This window comes from Salvelinus fontinalis, unplaced genomic scaffold, assembly GCF_029448725.1.
Source record: "Salvelinus fontinalis isolate EN_2023a unplaced genomic scaffold, ASM2944872v1 scaffold_0457, whole genome shotgun sequence".
NCBI classification, from domain to species: Eukaryota; Metazoa; Chordata; class Actinopteri; order Salmoniformes; family Salmonidae; genus Salvelinus; species Salvelinus fontinalis.
Window position 1 is genome coordinate 54363 of NW_026600666.1, and position 13307 is coordinate 67669.

The 13307-nt window shown below is 42.5% G+C and overlaps 1 protein-coding gene across 1 annotated transcript; it reads right to left on the reverse strand.

Moving 5' to 3' along the window:
* Positions 1-2884: 2884 nt before the first annotated feature.
* On the reverse strand, positions 2885-4754 carry LOC129846104 (equistatin-like). Its single transcript, XM_055914096.1, has 5 exons — positions 4691-4754; positions 4115-4178; positions 3287-3418; positions 3086-3184; positions 2885-3006 (listed from the first exon to the last, which is right to left on the reverse strand). Exons 2-4 carry the CDS (start codon positions 4164-4166, stop codon positions 3102-3104), a joined length of 267 nt encoding a protein of 88 aa, XP_055770071.1. The 5' UTR covers positions 4167-4178; positions 4691-4754; the 3' UTR covers positions 2885-3006; positions 3086-3101.
* Between the last annotated feature and the right edge of the window lie 8553 nt (positions 4755-13307).

The window sequence follows — 13307 nt, forward strand, 5'->3', positions numbered from 1 at the left end:
ATTCGACTTTGCCGAAGCGGAATGTCTGTTCGGACCACCACCCAGGACAATGGATCTAATTCCAGTAGCCGACCCAAAAACAGCAAAGAGGCCACCTGGTCAGGCTCAGTAGACGTGGACGTCGCCCACCGCTCCCGAGTATACTACTAGCCAATGTCAAAGTCTCTTGAAATCAATGTCAACGAAATTCGAGCAAGGGTTCCCTTCCAGAGAGACATCAGAGATTGTAACATTCTCTATTTCACGGAAACCTGGCTCTATCGGGATATGTCGTCGGAATCAGTTCAGCCACCGGGCTTCTCCTGTAACGGTTGTCGTCTTCCTCCTCGTCAGAGGAGGAGAAGTTTGAAGGATCAGAGGACCAATGCGCAGCGTGGTAATTGTTCATCTTATTTAATGAAGTGAACAACTCAAAATACAAAAACAACAAAGTGAAAACCGAAACAGTTCTATCTGGTGCAGACACACAACGACTGAAGACAACCACCCACAAAACCCAACAGAAAACAGGCTACCTAAATATGGTTCCCAATCAGAGACAATGACTAACACCTGCCTCTGATTGAGAACCATATCAGGCCAAACAAGAAACCCCACATAGAAACAGAAAAACTAGACTATACCTATCCAACTCACACCCTGACCACACTAAATCAAAGAAAATACAAAAGAACTATGGTCAGAACGTGACATCTCCAAGCATCGGGCCGACAGAGATAATCACCTCTCTGGGAAGAGGAAGGGCGGGGGTGTATGCTTCATGATTAACGACTCATGGTGTAATCAGAACAACATACAGGAACTCAAGTCCTTCTGCTCACCCGACCTAGGATTCCATACAATCAAATGGCTGCCATTTTACCTACCAAGAGAATTCTCGTCAGTTATAGTCACAGCTATGTACATTCCCCCTCAAGCAAACACCAAGACGGCCATCAGGGAACTTCACTGGACTCTATACTAAATGGAAACCGTTCATCCTGAGGCTGCATTTATTGTAGCTGGGTATTTTAACAAAGCAGATTTGAGAACAAGGCTACCTAAATTCAACCAGCATATTGATTGCGCTATGAGCAGGGTCAATACCTTCGACCACTGCTACTCTAACTTCCGCAATGCATACATAGCCCTCTCCCGCCCTCCCTTCGGCAACTCCGACCATCTTGCTCCTACCGTGTTATAGGCAGAAACTCAAACAGAATGCAGCAGTGGCGAGAACCAGTCAAAGCTGGTCTGACCAGTCGGAAGCCACGCTTCAAGATTGTTTTGATCACGCGGACTGGAATATGTTCCGGTCAGCCTCAGAGAATAACATTGACCTATACGCTGACTATGTGAGTGAATTTATAAGGAAGTACATTGGAGATGTTGTACCCACTGTGACTATTAAGACCCTAAGCTTGTGAGGTGTGGAAACAATTTTTTGCTTTAATGAATTTTGTCTTGCTGCTTTTTTGTTCTGTTGCTGCTGTCTGAATGCTACATCTTGCTTATCTTATGTTGCTCTGTCTGTATGCTATGGCTTGCCCTATGTTGCTCTGCGTGTGCTCACTGCTCAATGATTTTCTATATTGTAATTGTTTTTAATAACCTGCCCAGGGACTACGGTTGAAAATTAGCCAGCTGGCTAAAACCGTCACTTTTACTGAAACGTTGATTAATGTGCACTGTCCCTGTAAAAATATGATAAACGTACACCAACGTCACGCACCAGAGAGCATCCTGTCGGGCTGTATCACAGCCTGGTACGGCAACTGCACCGCCCTCAACCGCAAGGCTATCCACAGGGTGATGCGGTCTGCACAACGCATCACCGGGGGCAAACTACCTATCCTCCATGACACCTACAGCACCCGATGTCACAGGAAGGCCAAAAAGATCAAGGACATCAACCATCCGAGCCCCTGCCTGTTCACACAGCTACCATCCAGAAGGCAAGGTTAGTATAGGTGCATCAAAGCTTGGACCGAGAGACTGAAAAACAGCTTCTATTGCAAGGCCATCAGACTGCTCAACAGCAAACACTAACTCAAAGGCTGCTGCCTACATTGAGACCCAAACACTGGCCACTTTAAACAATGCCTCTGTTTACATTACTTTTATCACGTGTATTTTACACCTTGTCCATATACATATGTACATATTCACATCTTTAGATATGTGTATTAGGTAGTTGGGGAATTGATAGATAATACACTGTCGGAACTAGCATTGCTACACACTAAAATTAGCATGTGTCAAATAAATGTTGAGTTAATTGAAATGCATTCCAGGTGACCACCTCACGAATCTGGCTGAGAGAATGCTAGGAGTGTACAAAGCTGTAAAGGCAAAGGGTGGCTACTTTGAAGAATCTCAATATAGTTTGATTTGTTTAAGATATGATTCCATAATTGACTATTCCACAATGTAGAAAATATTATAACTGAAAACCCTGGAATAAGTAGGTGTGTTAAAACTTGCCTGGGACTGTTGATATAGTATTTTTAGCCTGTAGAAGCAGATGGGATCCTCCTCTTTTTAATAGAAGCCATCAGGCTGTTCTCACCCAATTGCATAGCTTATAGAAATGTTGGCCAACATGAACTCATGAAGTGATTTAGATTTTCAAATTACATTTGCAATGATGTCAGAGTGATTAGAGGGACAATAGAGTGCTGAGTACCAGGCAGTTAACAAGTGTGGTAGACTACTAATGACCATCACCAGCATCAGAGCTTGGAGAAGCCCAATTACTCCATGGTCACGTGGTATTTCATTGCCTTATTGTCCTGTAACCGCCAATGTAGTGGTAATACAGTCACCATAACAGTCCTACTTCCTCTATTTCCCAGAAATGGATTGGTTCAGATATCCTGAACAATTTATCACACCAACAATAAAGTAAGTAATTCAACCATTTAATCTGTTTATATGGGATGTGAATCAGTTCCTGTAGTACAGTAAAGACAACTGTCAATCATTTCAACGTCTTCTTTCCAACATCTTCATTCCAACGCCTTTCACCTACAATTACAGACATAACATTAACATCCAGAATCAGCTGCAAAGTAGTAACATTTAGTGAATGAGTATGTATATACACCTTGGTGGAACAGTTGCTAGCAGTTGATTGGAGCAGTGCCTGGTGGAGTCTCAGTACCCTGGATCTTCTGTCCGGTACTGGTCACACACCAACAGTAACCTACCAGAAATAGACATGTTCCATAAACAATAGACATATTACACTAACACATTGAAGTGTCACATTCAACTGAATTTAGTGTGTATGTGCGTCCGTGTTCACCTGCAGAGCCCCAACATTGCTTAGGGGTGTATTGTCCTGCGGTGTCACACGTTGGGATGTAGGCTCCAATTGGGCCATGTGTCGCAGCATCTCTAGCACGCTCACATGGGGTCTTGGGTCGTATCGTAGCATCTGGACACAGGTAACAAACATTGTAATGTGGACAAAATGTATGGACGTAATATACATTGCTGGACATACATCCCAGAATCTTGGTTTGCGTCCCATTTGGGACCCTACTCTCCCTAGTCAGAAGTAGCTTATACGGATTAGGGTTCCACTTCAGAAGTAACCTACGTACTAACTAGCTAAATACTGAAATTCTGCTACTTTTTTAAAAGCCTTATGCAGGCAAAATTCCATTTCTGTCTTTTGTATAACAGCTGATGAAACGAAGACTGAAAGTGGGGGTAAATTGTATCAGTGTTATTTCCTGATAGTTGCTAGACAATCCAATCATACATCCAGTTGAATGTATGAAACAGTTCATATCAGAATACCTCAGGCCAGCATCTAGACACCAATATACATCTCTGGAACTCGAGGAGTGGCAGGTAGACAAACAGTTAGAGTTGGGCCAGTAACTGAAAGGTTGCTAGTTTTTATTCCTGAGATGACAAGTTGAAATATCTGTCTGTGCCCTTGAGCAAAACCAAACCTTAAATTCTCCAGTGTCACAGTTGATAATGGCTGCCCTCTCAGAGGGTGTCCAAGGGACAACGGGTTATGAAAAGAAACATTAATACCTACGTGTGTGAATAGGACAGAGCAACACCCACTAATGTTTTATTTAAATGTTGGTGAGTAAGTGTGAAGTATGTAACTCACCTCCCAGAGCAAAAGCTGTGCTGACAAGCAGAATGATGGTCAATATCGCCATTGTGATAGTCTCCTGAGAGAGAAAGAGAGCATTTTAAATCTGGAATGGCTGTTGGTACTAGAGGAGAGGTTATGGAAACCCTGTGTTAAGTACAAACGGTTCAACGGCTGAGGCAGCATTTCCTACACCCAGTCCAGAGGACCCCAAGAACCGAGTACGGGCAACACGGCACTACTAAGCTATTGCCAAAACTCCGGTATCATCTCTTCAACCACATACGATAGATAAGCCTGGCACACAGGAATATGGATCCTTTCCAAATGGCTCCTCATTCCGTTTGTAGTGAACCACCTTTGACGAAGGCCCACAGTGCACTACATAGGGAATAATCCTAAATCTGGTCAGAGACTACCCATTTACTGCAAAGGTAACTGTTAGTCTATGCTCTTAATTTCAGGGGGGGGGGGGGGTGTCACTCCACAAAATGGGGACCTATATAGTGCATTACATTTGACCGGGGACACATAAGATTAAGGTGCCATTTAAAGGGGCAGCTAGTCTGTTAAATAATGTCACAATCTCACCTTCTGCACTCTTCCACGGGATTCACTGGTTGTCACTCTGTTGTCTGTGAGTTATGGTCTACTTCTTCCACCTCTCCTTTTAAAGGACCTGTCACAGGTGTGACTATTTGCCTCATTAACCCAATGAGAGTTCCGATGTCGGCCATTATCCAGTGGTGTAAAGAACTAAAGTAAAACTATGGGAAAGTACTACTCAAGTCATTTTTGGGGGTATCTTTACTTTACTATTAATATATTCGACATCTTTCACTTCACTACATTCCTAAAGAAAATAATGTACTTTTTACTCCATACATTTTCCCTGACACCCAAAAGTACTCGTTAGATTTTGAATGATTAGCAGGACAGAAAAATTGTCTGATTCACACACTTATCAAGAGAACATCCCTGGTCATCCCTACTGCCTTTGATCTGGCACACTCACTAGACACAAATGCTTCATTTGTAAATTATGTCTGAGTGTTGGAGTGTGACACTGGCTATCCGTAATCAAATAAAAAAACACGAAAATGGTACCATCTGATCTGGTTTGCTTAATATAATGAATTTGAAATGATTTCTACTTTTGCTACTTAAGTATATTTTATCAATTACATTTAATTTTGATACTTCAGTATATTTAAAACCGAATACATTTAGACTACTCAAGTAATATTTTACTAGGTTTCTTTCACTTTTACTTGAGTCATTTTCTATGAAGGTATCTTCATAGGCAGTGAAGAGAGTAGTAGAGGAAGATGGGTCCAGTTTCGAGGGATCCTGAGAGGCTCCCTGTGAGTATGCCGAGGCCAATAGAGAGTGATAGGAATAACACGTGTTTCAGTAAGGTTGGTTTCTTAGCATTCATAGTCATGGTTATCAACTGTACCGCAGAAATGGAACATAAATCACAGAAAATAGATGTGGTGGTGGTAGCTGCAGAGAACTCCTTGGGTTATGAGATTTTACTGCAAAAGAGTGACAAGGTGTGATGAATGATAGCGTCCTGTTATCCCAGGCTGCCGGCCTGCTTTAGGACAAAGCCCAAGCAGTAGTACTCAGCTCACGTGCTAGGACACAGCCCACGCAGTACTAGTCAGCCTACGCAGTAGTTCTCAGCTAACGCACTAGGACTCAGCCAACCCCATAGTATGATTATGCATTTAATGCTTTTGTTATAAAATTATATTTTTGGGGTGAAAATGATCTTCCCCAAACGTGAAACTCATGCGCTGCATGTGCATGCCAGTTAGGCTCTACACTCATTGTAAAGAGGTTATTTGGCCACTTTAGTTGTACTACAAATGTAGCCAGGTGGTTAAATGGCATAGTTGTATTCATTTATATCCACTAGATGGCACCGTCCCTTTAAGAGATTCATAAATAAGGTGTGCAAGCAGTTATGGGATTGTACATGCGCAGCGTGTAAGAGTAAGCAATTACACTGGAGGGCTACTGAAATCCATCATGGGTCCAACGTTACTTTGGATTGACATGCGGATGTTAGCTTCTTGCTAGCTGAATACCAGTGCTCCCAGAGACACGTTGTGGAGTTAATCATTACATTATTTAAAGCTGCTGTATGGGTGAGGATCTACTGTTCCATGTGGGGTTAAGGTATCACGTGGACAGTGTGTTTAAAGCAGAGCCACTTCTCAGATTGTTTTTATGCACTTTACCAACAGATGTATTTCACTTGATTGTGATTTAGACTGAATATGACATCATGGTGACTTCCTCTTGTGGTGATTTCCCTTCTACATGATCCTATTTTATATATAAGCTTCGACAGTACAAACAACCCCAAATAATGTTTTGTCCTGTGCTGGGTTGACTTTCGCCAGGCTACACAAACCTTATCAAAACATATAGGCCTATTGGCTAGGCTACATGAGGTGTGGCACTATGATTTAAAAAGTTATGCATTGCTTCTTGCCTTACACTGGGCATCATTCCCAAGTGATGGGCTAATATTGTCACCCATCAGACTATTCTTGATTTAATCTTGTCTTTACATGTACTAAATAATATTTGTGACATTTGTTTTGATTTAGAAAGGACAATTATCTTGCACCTGACTCGAATCGGGCAGGGGAAAAATACATTTAATCTATGCACTTAAATAGCGAATGGAGGATTATTTTCCCTTGTTTCATTTTCATGCCAGCCAGGTAGGCTATACTCCTGTAGGAAATATAAGCAATGTTCTTAATATTAGGAAAGTTGATGAATACAGCACGAGTCAAAAGTTTGGACACACCTACTCATTCAAGGGTTTTTCTTCATTTTTACTATTTTCTACATTGTAGAATAACAGTGAAGACATCAAAACTATGAAATATCACATATGGAATCAAGTAGTAAACAAAAGTGTTTAACAAATCAAAATATATGTTATATTTCAAAATATATGTTATATTTGAGATACTTCAAAGTTGCCTTGATGACAGCTTTGCACGCTCTTGGCATTCTCTCAACCAGCTTCACCTGGAATGCTTTTCCAACAGTCTTGAAGGAGTTCCCACATATGCTGAGCACTTGTTGGTTGCTTTTCTTAACTCTGTGGTCCAACTCACTGAGACTGCACTCGTGGAGGTGGTAAATGACCTTTTAATGGTGTCAGACCATGGTTCTTCCTCTGTCCTCGTGTTCCTATGTAACAGTTTAACTTTAGTCCGTCCCCTCGCCCCGGGCGCGAACCAGGAACCCTCTGCACACATCAACAACAGTCACCCACGAAGCATCGTTACCCATCGCTCCACAAAAGCCGCGGCCCTTGCAGAGCAAGGGGAACCACTACTTCAAGATCTCAAAGCGAGTGACGTCACCGATTGAAACGCTATTAGTGCGCACCACCGCTAACTAGCTAGCCATTTCACATCGGTTACACTCACCCCCCTTTCGACCTCCTCCTTTTCCGCAGAAACCAGTGATCCGGGTCAACAGCATCAATGTAACAGTTTAACTTTAGTCCGTCCACTCACGCGAACCAGGGACCATCTGCACACATCAACAACAGTCACCCACGAAGCATCTTTACCCATAGCTCCACAAAAGCCGCGGCCCTTGCAGAGCAAGGGGAACCACTACTTCAAGGTCTCAAAGCGAGTGACGTCACCGATTGAAACGCTATTAGCGCGCACCACCGCTAACTAGCTAGCCATTTCACATCGGTTACACCTACACCTTAGTGCTGCTTTGATACCATAGATCACCACATTCTTTTGGAGAGATTGGAAACTCAAATTGATCTACACGGACAAGTTCTGTCCTGGTTTAGATCTAATCTGTCGGAAAGATATCGGTTCGTCTCTGTGGATGGTTTGTCCTCTGACAAATCAACTGTATATTTCGGTGTTCCTCAAGTTTCCGTTTTAGGACCTCTATTGTTTTCCCTTTATATATATATATATATATATAATATATTACCTCTTGGTGATGTCATTCGGAAACATAATGTTAACTTTCACTGCTTGGCGGACGATACACATTTGTACATTTAGATGAAACATGGTGAAGCCCCAAAATTGCCCTCCCTGGAAACCTATGTTTCAGACATAAGGAACTGGATGGCAGCAAATGTTTTACTTTCAAACTCAGACAAAACAGAGATGCTAGTTCTAGGTCCCTAGAAACAAAGAGATCTTCTGTTGGATCTGACAATTAATCATGATGGTTGTAGTGTGGTCTCAAATAAAACTGGAAAGAACCTCGGCGTTACTCTGGACAATGATCTTTCTATTGATGAACATATCAAGAGTGTTTCAAGGACAGCTTTTTCCATCTCCGTAATTTTGCAAAAATCAGAAACTTTCTGTCCAAAACTGATGCAGAAAAATGTATCCATGCTTTTGTCACTTCTAGATTAGAGTACTGCAATGCTCTACTTTCCGGCTACCAGGATAAAGCACTAAATAAACTTCAGTTCGTGCCAGGGGCGAAAATATGATATCAACCTTGGAGGGGACAATTACATGAAATTTTCTCAGGAGCAATTCCTGAGGGGGACACCAAAAGTAGTGCTGTAACACAGCCTACGCTGTAATATTTTAAATGTATATTGAGGGACCATAATCACTACTACTGGATAATTGTTAGGTACAGTAGTTAACTGAAGGGTTGTCCCAACTTGTTTAAATCATTATAATACTACTACTAATAATAGTTATAGCAGTGTTCCTTATCAGTCCAGTATGTATGCAGGTATTCGTACTTACAACCAGCAATATCAAGAAAGGCCAGTAGGCGGCAATGGTACTGTACACTGTATGGGAGTAGTTTTCATAAATACAATGAACATGGTGTGATCTCATCGTAAAGAATCTCCATTGAGAACCATCACAAAGTTGGTCTCCGTATTGAATTGACCTTTTAATTTGACTTTGATACATTTATATAGTCATTAAATATGTGCACCTGGCCTGAGTCTACTACAATATCTTTACAAGAACAAAAAGCTTAAAATAAGTACAGTTCTAAAAGCAAAATAACTACTTAAATGAAAAACCCAAATAAATCAAACAAAATATCCTTCAGTCAGTGTCTCAACTCTTCAAACAGCAGCTATGGACAAGTATGTCACAAAGTATGCAATTTTAAATAAAATAACATGAAATAAATAATTTGTAAGTGTACTGTCATGTACTAAAAACTGAAAACTACTAAACAACAGAACAAATATCAATTACACCAGGGGTTCTCAAACAGGGGTCCATGGACTAATTGCAAGGTGTCCGTGAAATAAAAAAGTGTAATGAATGTAGTCAGTACCACAAGGTTTCCAGTAAGTTTACATATAATATAGAGGGGGTGGTGGTCCCTGAGGACCGCTGAAAACCTTGCCTGCCTTGCCTCAAAATATGCAGGGGTTCCAGTACCCAAAAAAGGTTGAGAACCACTGCTATACACACTACTGAACAAAAGAACCAAACATATGTTTGCGGGTTTCAATGGATCCAACAAATTGCTGGCAGATATTTTCCCTCGAGACTGTCCAGCCTGTCTTTATGTACATTACAGACAACTACGCCGTTCAGTCTCTCTTGGCCCATGCTAGCCCGTAGCCAAGTCTTTAACCTGCGGAGTGCACTGAAACTCCTCTCAGCCTCACATGAAGACACTGGCACCACAAACAAAATTCTGATCAGCACCTCAACTTGGTCAAACAACCCCCGCACCTCCACTGGAAGCCTCCTGAGGACCTCTGCTGCCTCTCCACTGCTGCTACAGGGGTATTTGTTGTGAAAGAGAGGGATCTGCACTGAAAGAGAATCTATGTTCAGCTCAGGGTACTGATCTAGAGACTCATCCAACTCCCCCGTGAGAAGCGCTCTTTCCAACTTTTGCAGGACATTTAGACTGTCCTGGTCAAAACGGTCGCCAAACTGAACCTCCACACCATCCAACACTTAAAAAAATTCTGCCCTATAGTGATCCACTGCTTTGCCAGCAAATCGCCTGCATACCAGAGACAGTCTGAGTTTTCTTCTGCAGTGAAATGTTTAGACATTCAAGCTCTCCAAGAACAGCAGAGGCAAGTGTGAGGCCCAACACAGTCTTGCCTTTGCTGAAGTGCTCGAATAAGCCACTGGCAGTTGAAGCTGTCTTGGATGCAGTTTTTGCCATCTCCTCTAGGCTGCTGAGTACCCGCTCATACTGCCCTAGCACAGCTCTAATAGCAGTATTCCGCACAGTCCACCTTGTTGGACATAGGGGTTTCAGGGTGGTCAGATTCGTATCTTTGGACGTGGCAATTGATTCAAACATGCTCTTAAACTTTCCTGACTGGCCATAAAGGACACCTAACTGATGGACCCAAGAAAGGGAATCCCGGATCAGTGGGGAGGCTGAGCAGCCAGCCTGTGTAATCAGATTTACACAGTGTGCTCCACAATGGACATAGAGGGCTAATGGCTGCTGCCTCCTCACAATTTCCTGTGCACCTGTGTATTTTCCTGCCATGTTTGAGGCACCATCGTAACTCTGCCCACGTAAGCCAGACATGGGCAAATTGAGCCTCAACAACGCATCAGTTGCCACTTTCGCAATGCCCTCGCCTGTTGTCTCCGACACCCTGTATAGCCCAATAAACTCCTCGTGAGGGACACAGTCATGGTCAACATAACGCAGACAGACACTCTCCTGTTCAGCACCAGAGACATCTTGAGTACCATCAACAGTTAATGAAAATTGTACAATCGGAAGAGACCTAATCTCAGCTGCAATGCCTCGAATGACTGTATTGGCCATGATGTTCAGAATTTCATTCTGTGCTTTGGGGCCTGTGTACATTGTGGTACGCTCTGTTAACCACTTCAGTAAAATGGGATCATCCTCTTCTGCCCTGAGTTTCAAAAGCTGGTATAAATTCCCACTGTCATCCGTGTGGCCTCTAAAGGCTTGTCCCTGTCTTACTACATGCCGCACCGAACTAACAATTTTCATCAAGCAATGCCTTGCGTCCTCCTGCTGTTTACCCCACGCGCTGGATAACTGGACACTGATTGGATTTAGCTGGTGTGCTGTTACAGTTACAAAGTGGCGATGGGTTTGGCAGTTTTGATGTGCTGTGAATTTTTCAATGGCTTTTCTCCAGTTCCTAAATCCTGCACTAATGAAGGCAGCATCTGCTCTTTGGCCAAAAGATGGCTGGCTTGAAAACCCTTGGCTACAGTGAAAACACAACACTCCTTTTATTGATGGATTATAATGTAGCCAGGGGAAATCGCGAAACCATTTCTCTTGAAACGTCAACACTCTGTTTGCGGTTCTATAAATTGTGGGTGTGGCTGATATGGTTTTGTGCCATCACTGAGGTAACTGGACGATGCTGTGCCACTGTCCCCTATACTGGTGCTGCTGGCAACAAGGGTGACACCTGGTCCTGCCGTGGCTGTGACACTGTCCTCTGAAGTCTCTCTCCTTGGCTCTTTCCCTTTCACCACCCTCACTGACTCACAGTCTGTCTCCTAGAAAAGAAATAAGGTGTTTGCTGTACTCCTAACTACCGGTACCCAAAACTACACAATTAATCACAACAGCAATACCATTGCATTAAACAAATCTTAGTTTAGTCACCAGTTTAAGTTGAGTGGGGGTATCCATGGCATTTTCCAATTATGTCCCTATTTTACAAATCAAAAAAATTGAGAAGCTTTCATAATGTTGCCAAACAAAGACTCAACAAACTTACCTGAGACTCCCTGTCTCTGCCAATCTGACCCTGCATATCTGTCCCCAGCTCTGCTGTCTGTGTGTCATCTGTTGCCTGCTCTGCCTAATGACATCATTGTGAAACATTTCCATTAGCATTTCACTTCTTTCTTATGAACATTTTATCAACTCGTCTTTGAGATATTAGGCTACTAGAGTTCTTACTTTGCGTTTTGGTGTACTGAAAAATACTCTGATGGCCGTCTTTTTACTTTTTTCTGACATGTTTCTACCTGGCTGGCTGGCTGGCCGGTCTAGCTGCACACACACACATTTACACAACACATGCTGCAACGTTTTGAAATTTTAACATAGTTTCTTTCATATTGGCAGGCTTCCAACAATAGCTGAATTTGCAAAGCTAGCGAGCACCAATTCCGTTTCTGTGGTGTTTGCTATAATCTTTGCTACCTGGTTAAATAAAGGTGAAAAAAAAAATCACTAGCGACAATTTAGCTTTTGCAACGAGACCATTAAATATATTTAAGACAATGGTATAAGAGAGTGTAGTTCTGTTCAGTTTGGACTTCAGTTTATCGCTAACCTTATCACAGGGACTTTGAAGCACTACAGCTGCATGCTAATCTTGGAATAAACTGACGATAGCAAATATTCCATATTTGACGACACCACATAAATGGAATAGGTACTAGCTAGCTTGATAGTTAATGTTTGCTTTAGTTTGCTCGCTAGCTCTGCAAATTCAGCTAGTGTGTGAACCCTGCAACATTAAAAAAATATATACATTGCTATGGCGCAATTGACTGGATTACCTCACGTCAGTTATGTACATTGAGTGCCTTTCGGACAGTAGATACGAACCCTCTATTACCTTGCAAGCTAAAGAACTGGCAGTGGATCAAATCATTGTGAGGCAAAGGGCGGGGGGGGTCGCAATCTTGTGAAACTTAAAAACGCGCTAATAAGTGTCTATAATCAGCACAAGTGCTTTCATTGCGTATTATTAATATTATTGAAATTACATAGTTATGTTTACAGTGATATATTGGGGGGGACAAATCATATTTTTCCCAGGATGGGGGGGTCGTGTCCCCCCCGTCCCCCCTGGGATTTCCGCCTATGGTTCGTGCTAAACACGGCTGCTAGAATCTTGATTAGAACCACAAAAAGGCATCATATTACTCCAGTGCTAGCCTCTCTACACTGGCTTCCTGTTAAGGCTAGGGCTGATTTCAATGTTTAACTGCTAACCTACAAAGCATTACATGGGCTTGTTCCTCTCTCTTTCCGATTTGATCCTGCCGTACATACCTACACGTACAATACGGTCACAAGACGCAGGCCTCCTTATTGTCCCTAGATTTACTAAGCAAACAACTGGAGGCAGGGCATTCTACAATAGAGCTCAATTTTTATGGAATGGTGTGCCTATCCATGTGACAGGCGCAGACTCGGTCTTGACCTT

What these genes read in the sequence shown, in the direction of transcription:
- LOC129846104 (XM_055914096.1), bottom strand. Translation starts at nt 4,166, where the DNA reads ATGGCGATATTGACCATCATTCTGCTTGTCAGCACAGCTTTTGCTCTG. An exon ending in CACAGCTTTTGCTCTGGGAG is followed by an intron (nt 3,419 to 4,114) that starts GTGAGTTACATA and finishes ACCTGTGTCCAG; the next exon opens with ATGCTACGATACGACCCAAG. An exon ending in GCAATGTTGGGGCTCTGCAG is followed by an intron (nt 3,185 to 3,286) that starts GTGAACACGGAC and finishes TATTTCTGGTAG; the next exon opens with GTTACTGTTGGTGTGTGACC.